General features: G+C 65.9%; 1 protein-coding gene across 3 annotated transcripts in view; it reads left to right on the top strand.

Annotated features, from left to right (window-relative positions):
• The window catches only part of VAV2 (vav guanine nucleotide exchange factor 2), an 88,327-nt gene that overhangs the window by 64,048 nt on the left and 10,081 nt on the right, over positions 1-14,198 (top strand). For all 3 annotated transcript variants that reach the window (XR_005065044.1, XM_037036400.1, XM_037036401.1), the window contains exons 8-20: positions 532-632; positions 1,619-1,718; positions 2,613-2,708; positions 3,303-3,371; positions 4,551-4,637; positions 5,785-5,870; positions 6,528-6,660; positions 8,542-8,651; positions 9,675-9,776; positions 10,113-10,201; positions 12,760-12,776; positions 13,469-13,490; positions 13,994-14,121. Coding sequence is in view for 2 of the 3 variants with exons in the window: in XM_037036400.1 (XP_036892295.1) it covers positions 532-632; positions 1,619-1,718; positions 2,613-2,708; positions 3,303-3,371; positions 4,551-4,637; positions 5,785-5,870; positions 6,528-6,660; positions 8,542-8,651; positions 9,675-9,776; positions 10,113-10,201; positions 12,760-12,776; positions 13,469-13,490; positions 13,994-14,121 (1,140 nt within the window). In the remaining variant the exon portion in view is untranslated. The remainder of the gene's footprint in view (positions 1-531; positions 633-1,618; positions 1,719-2,612; positions 2,709-3,302; positions 3,372-4,550; positions 4,638-5,784; positions 5,871-6,527; positions 6,661-8,541; positions 8,652-9,674; positions 9,777-10,112; positions 10,202-12,759; positions 12,777-13,468; positions 13,491-13,993; positions 14,122-14,198) is intronic.

Below are 14,198 nucleotides of genomic sequence, written 5' to 3' on the forward strand. Positions count from 1 at the left end.
GCGGCCCTTCCCAGCCCCTCAGCCCCCCCCCTTCAGTTTGAGGGTGGGCTCTGGTCCCTTTCTGCTCTTGGCTGACGCAGACCCTGGGGCTTCCCACTGTCTGTGCCCCTGAAGTGGAGTGAGTTCATCTCCATGAGCCGAGGCTGTGAGAGCCTCAGGGATGGATCAGGACCCTGGGGGGCCCTGGGGGAGCCCTGTGGTGCTGCACGGAGGTCACTTGTTTGCCCCAAAACGTGGGAAAGAGCCCTGCCCAGGCCAGAAGACCCTGGGCCACCACGGTCCCCTTCGGGCACCAGGGCCCGCCCTGGGTCAGCCCACGCTCTGGACAGGTGGGTGTGGCCGTGGATGCCCCTCGCAGACCGAGCTGGGGAGTGCAGTGTGCTCGCATCTCCCGGTGTGCCCACCGCCAAGCGCCTCCCAGCCACGCTGCCCCCTGCATTTGCCTGGGAACACACAGGGCGGTGAGGACCACGCGGGCCCAGCCAGCCTGACAGACCTATCCGCATGCCGACGCACGGCCTTCCCTCCCAGGACCTCATCAAGGTGCATCGCGGCTTCCTGCGGGCCATCGACCTGTCCATGATGGCGGGAGGCGGCACTCTGGCCAAGGTCTTCCTCGAGTTCAAGGAGAGGTGAGTGGCAGGCCCCGCCCCCTCCCAGGGGCTCTCCGCTCCACTCTGGAACCGTGCAGGGCCCTTGGGGACAGCGCCCAGGGGGCTGTCCTTTGCTGCGCGTTGCCCGAGGCAGGTGGCTGTGCCCCCCTGGACCGTCCTCACCTGCGAAACCGAGAAAGCTGCCTGCCATCCGCAGGGGAGCGGACCCCTCCGTGCACGGCCTGGGTGGGCCCAGGCCTCCGTAGGTCCAGCAGCCTGCACCTCAGTGTCGGGGAGTCTGAGGGCCATGACCACCCTCTTGCCGGGCTTTGGGAGTTGGGGAGCTGGGCCCCTGGGAGAGTCTGCCCGTGCCTGGGTGGGGAGGTGGCACGTGGCATCTGTGGCCAGTGAACAGCTGAGGCTGCCTGGGCAGGTCCCGGCGAAGGGCTCCGGGGCTCCTGGGCAGGGGACGTGGCTGAGCGCCCAGCCTCCTGTGTCCTCAGCGTTGAGTGCCTTCCCTGCTGTGAGGGTAGACTGAGGTGGGGCCTGGGCCTCTGATGTCCACACCCAGAGGAGGACTGCTGTGGCCAGGCAGGCGGAGGGGCCTGGACCTCTGGGGGTGCGGGACGGGGCATGGCCAGGGCCAGCCCTGTTGGGGTCCCCTGTGAGGAACTTCTGCCCTCTGGCTGTGGCCCTTTTCGGCCCCGACCTGGAACAGAGCCTCAGAAGGGGGCCTCCTCGGATTTGGGGAGAGCCGGGTCCCCCTCTTCCCAGCGCCTTGGCCACCCCACTCCGAGCCAGGCGGTATTTCGGGACGGGGAGGAAGCGCCCACCAGAAAGAAGGAACCCTTTCAACATGCAGTGTAGAAACACCACACGCATGTGGCGTGTGTGTGTGAGGGTGTCACGGGAGAGGCCTGCTTGCTGTGCCCTTAGAGCCCCCTCGAAGTGGCTCGCAGCCCCCTTAGCACGTCTATACATGCGTCTGCACGTGTGTGTATGCGTGTGCCTGTCTGCACGTCCAGGCTCCTGATCTACGGCGAGTACTGCAGCCACATGGAACACGCCCAGAACACGCTGAACCAGCTCCTCGCCAGCCGGGAGGACTTCAGACTGAAAGTTGAGGTGACCGTGGCTTCCCGGCCTGCCCCTGGCCTGGCCCTGGCCCGTGCCTCTCGGGCAGCATCCCAGTGGCCTCTTGCCTGTTTTGTGGGAAGTGGTGTGGGGGGTAGTCATGTGAGTCTTTTGTAGGTGGCATTAGCAAGTGGTTTCCTCTCCTTTGTTGGGGTGGGAGGTGGCAGCTGGAGGTCACTGTCCTGGGCCAGGACACAGCCTGAGCCCTCAGATGTCGTGAGCTGGGCCGCAAAGACCAGGTCTGGCTCAGTAAGGGGCTAGGACTGACCCCTTGTTGCCCCGGCCTGTGTGGACCCCAACGGGGCTCAGAGAATGGACGCCTGCTGGGAGCCGTGGAGCCTCCCACCCCATCCTGCCCTCGCCCCCAGCGCAGGGCCCTGTCTTGTCGGGTTTTCCTGCGTGGGCCCCTCTCCAGGACCCTCCGTCGTCCCCTTCCTTGGGGTCCTGAGGCTGCGCCCCAGGCTGGGGCTCCCACAGCAAACCCTGTTTCCAGGGGGGATCCTGGAGCAGGGTCCCTTTGCTCCCTCAGTGCTGGGGGTGCCCCTTGGAGATGCAGGATGCCCCCGTGTGTCCAGGCAGCTAGTGGGAGCCTGCGGCTGGGCAGGTGGTCCCCCTCATGTGAGCTGGCTTCCCCGAGGGTCCTGATGCAGGCCCAGGAGGGCGCCAGCCCCAGAATCCCAGAGTCCTTGTGTGGCCACTGTGGCCCCTTCAGCTGTGAGAGGCAGGGGCCCCACACCTGGTTGGGGGGTTCTGGGAGCCAGGTCAGCGAAGCACCGGACACCTGGGCCCCAGTCCCGGCCTTTGGTCTGTTGGGGCTGTGAGTGCCTTGGGGCCCAGCGTCCCCAGCCGGGGGCGCTGTTCCCGACGTGCTGCCCCTGCCGCCAGGAGTGCACGCTGAAGGTCCAGGACGGGAAGTTCAAGCTGCAGGACCTGCTGGTGGTGCCCATGCAGAGGGTGCTCAAGTACCACCTCCTCCTGAAGGTGAGCCCCTGTCCTGGGCGGGGCCGACAGGTAAGTAAGTCAGGTGGTGCTCGGCGTGTAGAGACTGGGCAGTCTGGACTAGGAACGGCTTGTATGTACAGGGAGGTTTGTCACAGAAGGTACACAGAAGAAAACTGATTAAACTTGTGAGAGAGAACAGAAAATCAAAGACACAGAAAAGCGCCCCCGACCAGGAATGAGAGAGTCCCTTTCTCCTTGGCCGTGTCCGAGCTCCCTGGTAGCCGTGGTAAAAATGGAAAGTCTTTCTGGACAGACAGACCTGGGGGGAGGCAGGGGTTTCTGGGAGTTGCCAGCTGAGGCTCTTGAGTGACTCAGCCAGGCACCTGTTAGCTCCACACCTTACTTTGTGCTGCCTCACGTCCCTGTTGTCCCTAAGACTTGGGGACACCCCTCCCTGAAGCAGCGTGAGGTCTAGGTGAGGGCCCATACTCTGTCTGCTGGAGTCGGGCAGCCGACACAGAGCCCAGGCCAGCGGGAGGGTCCCTGGGGGCCTCAGTCCGTGCATACCCGTGCCGGTGGGTGCGAGGGAGGCTGGGACCCCCGAGTGGTGACCCCTTCTCCCCCTGCCCCCAGGAACTTCTGAGCCATTCCACCGACCGGCCGGAGAGGCAGCAGCTGAAGGAAGCACTGGAAGCCATGCAGGTGGGTGGGTAAACTGAGGCAGGGAGAGGCCAGGCCAGGCTGGGCTTGAAGGACCAAGCCTGTGTTTTCAGGCTGGAATTGGGCTCGCTAAGAAGCCTTGCCCTGTGACCGGAAGTGTAGGCTCTCCTGGGACAGAGCAGGGGACAGGGCGGCGGGGGTGACCCACCCGGGGGCAGGGGGTAGGTGGAAGGGGCTGAAGGCCCCCTCTCTTCTTGCCTCCTGAGTGTCCGCTGGGGCCCGAACCGGTCCCCAGGCACTGGACGCGGTTCTGCGCTGCCCGCCGCCCAGCCCCGTGACCTCTGCTTGCTTCTGACATTCCTGCCCCACCCAGCCAGCCCTCCTCTGTTCATGGAAGCCCACTGTTTGGGCATGCCTCCTGGGGGGGGCTCAGCTGGAGTCACTCCTCTGCTGGACACCTCTCTGTGGCCCCCTCTGCCCCCACATCAGGCACAGGCTTTCGCGGTTTTGCAGCTGTGGCTCCTTCGGCTGAGCCGCTGGACGGGGTGCCTGGCCATTCCTGTCACTGCCTCGGTCTCAGACTCTGCCCTGCCATGGGGCTCCTTGTAGGAACCAGCAGGGGGCCGCTGGAGGCAGGGCTGGAGCTGGCCCCCACCTCGGCCTGGCCCAAGGGTTCCACCCAAGGCAGCTAATCCTCCCGCTGGGCACGGTCAGTGCTCTCCGAGTGGGGTCTTGGGGTGGGGCTGGGTCCCCTGGCTCCCTGCAGCGCTGGGAGCTGGGCCCGGTCACTCAGTCCCCTGGATCGCAGTGGACACTGCCCCTTGGTGGCCAGCAGGGACTTTGGCACATGGACATGGCTAGCTGTGGGGTTCGCCCACTGGCAGCTGGTGGCCTGTGGGGTGTCCACTTCCCAGAGCTGAGAAGCCTGCCGATCCGAGTCTCCTTGGCTGTTTCCCTGGTCTAACCTAGAAGCAGATCAGGGGCAGGAGTCTGGGGCTCCCGGCCCAGCAACTGGGGTTTGTGTTTGGGCTGACATCACCTTTTTTGCCTCAGTGTCTTCATTTGTCAAAAGGGGACTTGGGGTCCAGCCCCCGCTTTGTGTTGAAGGGGCGGTGCAAACGCCCAGCCCTGGGTGGACGCAGGGCGGGGGCTGGCGGCTGAGCCCGGCCGGCCCTGCCCAGCACAAGCTTGCTGACCCGTCCCCGCCCTGTCCTTCTCCAGGACTTGGCCATGTACATCAATGAGGTCAAGCGGGACAAAGAAACCCTCAAGAAAATCAGCGAATTTCAGAGCTCCATAGAAAACCTAGTGAGTGTGGCTGGCCCTCCCTGGGGAATAGTAACCAGGGATTTTAACCATGACTTCACCACCCTGTTATGGGTTACGGGGTGGTGAGGGCGCACTGGTCCTGCCGAGTCCTGGTAGCCGTGACGCCCTGTGCGGGCCAGCAGCCCGGGGCCGGGTGCTCAGGGGGCCGGCTGCCCACAGGCGGGGCAGCCCGAGGGAGCGTGGTGCGGGCCCCAGGGCCCTCTCCCCAGGCCTACAGGGAGGACACTCTCAAGTCCAAGAGGCCACAGCCCCCAGGGCAATGGCAGTGTGCATTGGCCCACGCTGCCCCGGAGCTGCCCTCGGCCCCCCCATCCCCCTCGGCCTCTAACAGGCAGGGCTGCCACCTCATGGGAGCCTCGGAGGCCCACCCTTGGGCACAGGGTGATCACCCTGTCCTGCCAGGAGAGGAGCTGGGCCACCCAGGGGGCAGACCCATCCTTGCAGCCCACCACGGACTCCGGGACCTGCCGGGTGGTGACCAGTGTCCCCCACCACTGCTCAGCCGCCGTGCCAGGCCAGATGCTTCTTTGCTCTGGGGTCCGTCCTGTGCGTTGTCTCCGAACCGCAGCCAAGGAACCCAGAGAACAAATGAGCCGGAGAACGAAAATGCAGTCTCAGCGCATGGGCCGGGGCTCGGCGGGAAGCCGCTTCCCGGGGAGGAGCAGCTGCTGGGGGGACTGGGCGCCCGCCCGCCTTCTCCCTCTGATAAGGCCCTTTGTTCCCCTGAACTTGGCTTTCGGCTGGGCACCTGGCTTTTCCTGCCAGGCACGCCACACCACCGCAGCCTGTTGAGGTCGCCCTCTGTGCATTGCTGTTTGTTCCCGCAGGGCTGAAGGTGGTCCTTGCCGGGGCTGCGGGGGGCGGGGACAGGAGGTCCCAGGCCAGCTCCCTCCACCGTCTGTTCTCCCCTTGTTCTGAGCACCAGCCAGGACCCCCCCCCCCCAGCATTCGTTTCGCTGGGCTCTGCCTCCGGATTCCGTGGGAGCCGTCCACCCCGGGCTTGTGCATACCCGCCCCTCCTCCCCACGCAGGAGCAGGGACCGGGGGGGGGGGGGGGGCCCCGGNCCCCACGCAGGAGCGGGGACCGGGGGGGCCCTGGGGCTGACACCTCTGCTGTCTTTCCCAGCAAGTGAAGCTGGAGGAGTTCGGGAGGCCCAAGATCGACGGGGAGCTGAAGGTCCGGTCCATAGTCAATCACACCAAGCAGGACAGGTGAGCGAGCGGCAGCCCTGGGAGGGGGGCACACACCACAGCCGGGCACCCACCGGACTCGGCTTTTCCGGGGCAGAGAGCTGCCTGCCCACTTGGCTTCGTGTTGCTCCATTTTAATTGCTTCCTTCCTTCTCGGCGAGCGTGCTGGGGAGCTGTGTTCGCCAGCGGCTGCCACACCCGTGGGGCTGGCCTGCTGTGGCGGGGCTGGGCTGAGCTGGGCTGGGGGGCAGCCAGAGGCTCCAGCAGGCGAGCCCTCTGGCTCCCGGGAGCTGGTGAGACGGCGGCCACGAGAGCTCTTTGCTAAGTGACCAAGGGAGTGACGGGGGGAGTACCCAGGCGGGCGACAGACAAGGCTGTGGTGGAGCTTGGCAAGCTTGCTGTTCAGTCCTCTGTGTGCACCTACTGTGTGCAAGGCCTGGGGCCGTGGTGGGGGGCACAGTTCGGTCCCTGAGGCTCCGGGTCTGGTTAGCCATGGGGCAGGGGTGGGGCGGGCATGGACACCTTGGGCCCCAGGGGCTGGGGCAGGGAGGGCCTCCTGCAGGAACTGTGGCTGAGCAGCCGAGACCTGGCCGGGGTCGGCGTCCTCAGGAGAGCGGGGCGGAGGGAGCACAGTGGGTGGGCCGTGCTCACGGCCCCCTGGCCGCGCCGTCGGGCCAGGTACTTGTTCCTGTTCGACAAGGTGGTCATCGTCTGCAAGAGGAGGGGCTACAGCTACGAGCTGAAGGAGGTCATCGAGCTGCTGCTCCACAAGGTGACCGACGACCCCACGAACAACAAGGACCTCAAGAAGGTGGGTCCCCTGTCCTCTGGGCTGCCCCGCCCCCCCGCGGGCAGGGGCAGGCTGTGATGCCCTCTGAAGGAGGTGTGGTGGGGTGGTCTTGGGAAGAGAGTGAGGCAGAGTGGAGTGAGTGGTGACCCTGACCCCGTGGGCTGCAGTGGGGACGGGGCTTCCCTGGTCAGCCATTCTCTCATCACTGTGACTTCTGCTGAAGGCGGGCCTGCTCTGGGCCCCGCCCTGCTGGCAAGCCCCTGGCCTTTCTTTGAATCTCTCCTGGGAGTGGGTGTGGCCAGGAGCCCAGCTCCCCAGGGAGGAGACTGAGCAGAGGGACCCAGCCAAGATGCTGGGTGAGAGCCCACCCTGAGCCTTGGCAGCCTGGCTCCAGCCCACGTGTCCCCTTGGGGGGAGGGCTCCGGGTGGTCCACACTGTGGCTGTCAGACCGTGTCCAGCCAGTGAGTCATGGCAGCTGGGGGTGGGGCTGTGGTTACCCAGGGTGGGATCATGCTGTCCAGGGGCGGGGCCAAGGCTATTGGGGCGTGACCGTGGCTTGTGTGGGCGGGACTGTGGGTGGGGCCATGGCTATCGGGGCGGGGTCATGCTCCCCAGGGTTGGGCTGCCGGGGCCCCCTGTTCAGTGTGGGTTCTGAGAGGCTTCTGTCCCCAGAGCTTGAGCCCTGACTGTGGGCGGCCCTGAGCTGGGTGTGGGGGCTGGGAGCCCACATGCTACAAACCCCGGACCCCGGACTTCAGAGCTTACAGTGCGGAGCGCAGGCACTGTGTGGAGGAGCTCTTAGGGGTGACCCACCTAACCCGGCGTCTACACGAGCTACGGGGGCCCGGAGGGGTGAACTGAGGCCCCTCCCCAGTTTCAGGGCTGAAACGCAGCCCCCAAGTCCCAGCCCCTGTCACCTTGCCCTCCCGGAGGGACCCTCGCTGGTTGCCCCAGCCTGGGGTCCGGGGCTGCAGCGCCCACCGCCGGGCTGGGCTGAGCCTCGTAACAACCGTGTTCCTTTCCTTCCTTTCCTCACGCTTCCTAGTCTCATGGGAAGATGGTAAGGACCCGAATGGGCCCGAGGAGGGTGGGCGGGTTCGCGGCCTTCGTCCCCCTTAGTTTTTGAATTGTGGTGATGCCACGTGTGTGTGCAGGAGAAAAGGTGGGCCCTTCACCGAGGGCGCTGAGTGGGGGTCCCGCCCCCACCGAGCCCTCGGGGGCGGGGACCGCAGCTGCTCGGGCATTCCCTCTAGTCTCCCTCCATCACCCTCGGCCTTTTCTCCGCGCCCTGCCTCCTTTTCCGTTGATTTGCCTCGGGGGAGTTTCTTCAGCATCCCATGTAGGAAGTGAAAATGGGCGGGCAGGTGTCATGGGCGGGCTCCCCGGGGACCAGGCTCCAGCATTAGGGGCGGCAGGCTGAGCCCGTAGGGCTGAGTGAGGGCACACTTGTTGGGGCGGGAGATCGGTGCCAGGAAATCTTGTTAGAGGGGTGTGCATGTGCCCCCCCGTGTGTGTTGGTGTGAGCACATACATGCACGTGTGTGCAGGCAGACACAAGAGCTCAGCACACATGTATGCACACACATGCAGGCACACATAAGAGGGCTTCCACACGTGTGCATTCATGCACACAGGTGCACACAAGTGAGCAGTGCTCACGTGTACACATGCAGATACGTGCCCACATGTGTGAACTGCAGGCACATGCACACGTGAGTGCACTGGAGACTCATGTGCTTGCACAGGCATAGCTGGGTGCACAGAAATGCACGGCACATGTACACATGCTGGCACACGGGCACACAGACCGTATGCGTGCACATGCAGACACACACATGCACAGGAGCGCACGCACGCTCGTGCCGTGTGCAGCAGTGTGGCCCGCCCCCCGCCCCCTGCAGTGGTCCTACGGCTTCTACCTGGTCCACCTGCAAGGCAAGCAGGGCTTCCAGTTCTTCTGCAAGACGGAGGACATGAAGAGGAAGTGGATGGAGCAGTTCGAGATGGCCATGTGAGTCTGGGCGGAAGCCCCGGCCGGGGGGGGCGGAGGGGGCAGGGGGGGCAGTTCTTCGGCCACCCTCTCGGGCCAGAGCCGGCCTCCGCACCCCAGCCCCACTCCGGTGCCGTCCTAGCTGTCTCACGATCCACCTGGCAAGAGGGCCTCCCTCCAGCACAGCCTGTCTCAGTGGGGCTCAGTGACCTCTGCCTCCAGGCTGGGCCCCGCCCGCCGGGCCGGCTGAGCAGTGGGTGGCGGGGACGGTTGTGATGCCAAGGGGCCCATGGTGGCCCGGGTCCTGGGGGCCTTGCGGGCTGGTGGATGGCTGCCTCTGTGTGGGGGCCTCAGAGCTATGTGTCCATGTAGTCTGGGAGGAGCCCCTGCATGTCCGACAGAGAAGGGTGGTCAGTGGGGCACGGAGGTGCCCACACACGTTGGACCTGACACCAGATGGGCAGGGGCCTGGTCCCCTCAGACTCCGCTGGCAGGAGGGCGGGTGCGCTGGCGTCCCGGCTGTGTCCTCCTGGGGGTGGACGCGGAGGCAGGGCTCAGGCTCTGGGAGCACCGGGAGCGTTGTAAGGCCTGTCCGGGACACAGCGAACAGAGAGCAGTCAGCCATGGGCAGTCCCCACGTCTGCCCCGGCATCTGCCCCTGGCTCCCGGGGTGTGCTTGGCCCCCCGCAACCTGTCAGGAGCACTTTTGGGTGCTTGTCCCTGCTGAAAGGCCGTGTGGTGAACACCGTCACACTCCCCTGCTGGCTTTGTCCCGGCCCCCTGCCCCTCAGCTGCCGTGCCGTCTGGCAGTGGACATGTCTCCAGGTGGGTGACGGGCGCAGTGCCCGACCCCTAGGTGCTCCAGGGCACCTGCCCTGAGCCCGAGTTCACTCAGTGGAGCCCCGAGGGCTCATCTGCGGAGTCAGCCCACGGCCAGACCCCCGTCAGCGTGGGGCTGTGACCTTCACCCAGAAGGTCTCTCGGGCCCAGGCAGGCCAGCTGGTGTGGGCTCAGGGCACCAGGGCACCCTGTCCCTCCCGCCAGGTCAAACATCAGACCTGACAAGGCCAACGCCAACCACCACAGCTTCCAGATGTACACATTCGACAGGACCACCAACTGCAAGGCCTGCGGGATGTTCCTCAGGTGAGGGCCTCCCGCCCGCCCCCTCCCCTGAGGCAGCCCCGTCACCGCCGACCACCTCCCCCCTCCGGCCCTGGTCAGTGTCACACCCAGCCAGGGCGGGAGGCGCTGTCCCAGCGGGTGCTCAGGGCCCTGAGAGCCAGGTGGGGCCGACCTTGTGGGGAGGCTGGGCTGGGCTGCACATGAGGATGGGGGGTCCTGGAGGCCCCGGGCTGTGAGGGACGGGCACTCTGTGGGGACAGTGAGGCCTGGGGCTCGATGGGCCCCGCCTGTGGCTGCAGGGCCTGGGGGTGCGGGCAGTGCCTGCCTCACCTCCACCTTCTCTTGCTTCCGGCCCAGGGGCACCTTCTACCAGGGGTACCTGTGCACCAAGTGTGGCGTTGGGGCGCACAAGGAGTGTCTGGAAGTGACACCTCCCTGCAAGATCAGTGAGTCCAGTCCCGTCCCGTCCCACCCCCACCCGCCCGCCAGCATCTGGGGCTGGTCCTCGAGTGCATACGTGGCTCCCCCAGCAGAGGGTCCCTTTGCAACCCTCCTGGCTCTGGCCGAGGGAGCCACGCTCCTCTCCTGCCGTGGTCACCCCCTGGGAGAGAGATGAGGGACCTGAGGCTCAGAGACTGGAGGACACCCACCCCGGGTCACACAGTGTTGGGTCGGGGGCTTCTCCCTGCCTCTTCTCCATCCCTGTCCCATGCCAGTTTTAAACTCCTGGAGTCCCCCCAGGGGATACAGGAGATTCTTGGTTGGGCGTGGAGATTTCCGACCACAGAGAACCTCCACTCCAGGCTGTCTTGCCCGGCGTGCCTGGCTCTCTGTGGCTACAGTGTGTTGTCCCGGGCTCACACACACACACGTGTGTGCATGGGCAGTGTTCTTCTCCCCCTGTGCCGGTGTGTCAGGAGCCCGAGGGGCAGGGAGGGGAAGGGGGGGCCCTCCGGTTGGTTTTGGTTAATGAGGGGCGGGGGGTGCCCGACCTGGAGCCGCTGGGCAGGCTGCCAACAGCCTGAGGTGGCTCAGGAAGGTTGCAGAGCACCCACGGTGGGGCTGGCCCAGCCCTGGGTCCTGCGTGCGTCCTGTGGGCGGCCCTACCCTCTCGTCCCCATGAGACGGGGATGCCGTGCTGAGGGGATCACGCTGTGTCTGCTTGTCACCCAAGACTCCTCTGCCAAGAAGAGAAGGCTTCTCAGTTTCCCATTTCCTGTCTGGCGCTGGCCCGGGTCCCTGAGAGGCCAGTCCTCACCGAGGGCCCGCAGCCACCCAGCCCTGCAGGCCCCTGTGGCTTTGCTCAGCTTTGCAGTTTTGCCCGGCAATACTGCCCCCTGGTGGCCGAGTGGTCCACCTGCTGTGACTTGGGCGCTTGGTAGTTGTCATTGTTCTGACCCTACAAGGAACTGACTCGTTGAAAATTTGGAGGAAAGAGAAAGAGAAGAAATGAAGTGAAAATGGAAAGTAAATATCACCCACGAACTCACCAAGAAACAGCCAGAGGCTGTGTCCCAGGCCCGGCCAGCACCCACGGGAAGTGGGGAGCCGACAGAGTGTTCTGGTCTTGGCCGTGGCATCTTGGGTGACAGGCGGGCCTGGCGTGTCCCTCCGTCTGCCTGGAGCGGGGTGACGCCCCTCGCATGGTGCACGGGAGGCAGGCTGGCCCTTGGCGGCCCCCACGCCCCGTGGCCGGGCATCGTCCTGCAAAGCAAAAGGTCGGCGTTTCGGTTCCCAGTCAGGGCACAGGCCTGGGGTGCAGGTTCGACCCCCATGTTGGTCTTCAGCCACCCAGCCGGCCGCTCCAGGTCGGGTGCCCTCTTGCCCCCCACAAACTGATACGTTTCAGGGGAGTGGTCTTCCTGTACTTCCCTTTCTGATTATTAAACACCACTTCCTGTCGAAAATTCGAAAAACACAGAAATAGCCAAGGAGACGGAAACACAGCCCACTGCCAGCACCTGCCCCCCCCCCCCCCCCGCCTGCGTGTCCGTGGCTCTCTGTATTTGTAACTGGGGTCTTCCCCCAGGGCCCGTTTCCAGTCTTTCAGAAGGGCGGCCTCCCTCGCCATTAAAGACCCCGGAAGCCCCCAGCTTCCTTGAGAAGTCTGGTGCCCCTGCAGGCCCGTCCTTGGGGCGCTGTCCTGCCCCGTCTCCTCTGGCCCCTTGCTCTGAAGAGTTCCAAGTTGCTCTCTGTCCCACCTGGTGCTCTCGCCCTTTGTTCTGGGCACAGGCTCCAGGCAGCGGCTTTGGCCTTTGTCACCTGCACCCCGGGCCTCTGTCACTGTGCCGGGGGCCCAGGCACAGGCAGGCTCAGTGTTGGCTGCCCCTGGGGCCAGGCTCTCTCCCAGAGCCTCTCCCATGGGGAGTCTGGGCACCGCCCTGCCTGATGCCCACCAAGCCCGTCCCCCCTGTTCTGTGGGTTCCGCCCAGAGCCGTCTGCACCGTGAGTGTCCGATGGTGTTGAGGCCGCGTCGGCCACCCACCTAAGGCAGACCCTGAGGTCCCTGCTTTGTCCGTTACTGAGGTGGCAGACCCCCTTGGCAGGAGGCCTGGGCCCAGCCTGGTGCCGTGTCCCCTCTTTAGGGCCCGGGCAGGGGTCTCTGGTGCGTGCGCCCTCCGTCTGGTGGGCTGAGGCACCAGGCCCTTCAGCCTGCAGGAGCCTGTGTGTACGACGAGGCCATCCAGTAGGCAGCCTGAGCGCCACGGCCGCCTCCCCAGGCGTCGAAATCGGTTGGCAAAACCTCCCCTTGGGGCCCCGGCCCCCCCAGGGCCCCAGCAGCTGCTGCCCCAGAGCAGGGGTCTGAGGCCCAGTCTGCGTTCTCCCGTGGGTGGCTGAGAGCAGACGGAGCTCAGGATCTGCTGTCGGAAGTCAGAGACTTCTGTCGAGGCCCACTGGGCGCGTCTGTGCCAGGCCGGACCCACGGTGCCTCGTTCTCGCGGGGGGGGGGCCTGGGCCTGAGCACTGGCGCCTGCCCCTAAGGCCCAACCCGCTTCCGTTTCAGGTTCGCCTGCAGACCTGGTGAGTCTCCGAGCTCGTCAGCTCCTGCTGCCCTGCACCCCGCGCACCCAGCATGCCCCATGTGCCGGCTCTCGGCGCTCCTGGGGCCTCTCGGCGAGCCACTCGCCAAGGTCACTGGGCCCAGACGGCTGTGCCTTGTCCCGCCTCCCCCCGTGCTGCTTCCAGGCCGCTGGCTCTCGGCCAGGGGTGCCCAGTGTTGTGACGTGCGTCTGTCCCCCTGCCCCCCGTCTGTTCAGCTGACCTGAGGTTAAAGCCCCTGAGTCACATGTGGGGCGTGGGCATTGTGTACTGCCCCAACTGTGGGGACAAGTCCAATTAACCGGCACTTAAAGGCTGCTCACCCGGCTCTGGTCGTACAGAACAGGAATTGTCCCAGACAGCTGACAGGGCCCAGGCTCAGGGCAGGGAGGCCCCAGGGCTGGGGTGGTCCGGGCAGGCTTCCTGGAGGAGGGGGTTGCTGGTACGGCATGGCAGAGGGGAGAGGTGAGGTGGGTGTACCAGGGCACCGAAGGGGGGAAGGTAGCGTGAGGAGGGCGGGGCCGCACAGAGGGGTCCTGTCACCAATGCCCACGGGCGTCTAGGATGCGTCCCTGCCCCCCTCCGGCCTTGACCCTTCTCTCTGGGGGCATGGGGCAGTGTTCTGAGGCGGGGCAACCTTCTCTCGTCACTGGTGTCTGTCCTTGCCCTCACAGGATGCCCCTGGAGCCGGACCAGGTGAGTCTGTGGGCTCAGGCCCCTCAGCTGGGCCCTCAGCAGCCACCCCGGGTGCCAAGCTCACGCTGGGCCCTGGGCGACTGCTCCGCTTTCCCCTGCCTCCCGGGCCCCGCCCCCACCCTGTGCGTGTCCCCCAGCCCCCGTCCCTCCGGTCGTCAGGGCCACCTTTCCCAGGATGAGAAAGCGCTGGGTGTAGGGACGGGGCCCCGCCAGCCGAGGGGTGGTGTCCTCAGACATCAGGTTCTGTTGCTGTCTCTGCCATTTTGGGTCCCCTCTGCGTGGTGTCACAGGAGCGTGGCTTCTCGGGGTTCAGGGCTGACGTCACGTGCCGGGAAGTCTCCGCTCTGTCCCAGCGCCGGGAAACCGGGCTGCTGCTGCCGCTGTCAACTGAGCGGCTGCCCCAGCCCCCCCGTCCGTCTGTCCCGTAACACACACAACAGCGGCTTGGGGGGCTTTGGCAGGACCAGGCCCGAGCCCACCCCTTGTTGCTCTGTCGCCCACAGGGCCCAAGATGGTGGCCGTGCAGAATTACCATGGCAACCCCGCGCCCCCCGGGAAGCCTGTGCTGACCTTCCAGACCGGCGACGTGATCGAGCTGCTGAGAGGGGACCCCGAGTCTCAGTGGTGGGAGGTGGGTCCTGGGCCCGGACCGTGGGGCCCCAGCTCCCCCACCCCCACCCCAGGGCAGAGGGAATGGGGAGCGAAGGC

This window comes from Sturnira hondurensis, unplaced genomic scaffold, assembly GCF_014824575.4.
Source record: "Sturnira hondurensis isolate 20B ecotype Veracruz unplaced genomic scaffold, ASM1482457v3 Scaffold0022908, whole genome shotgun sequence".
Taxonomy (NCBI): Eukaryota; Metazoa; Chordata; class Mammalia; order Chiroptera; family Phyllostomidae; genus Sturnira; species Sturnira hondurensis.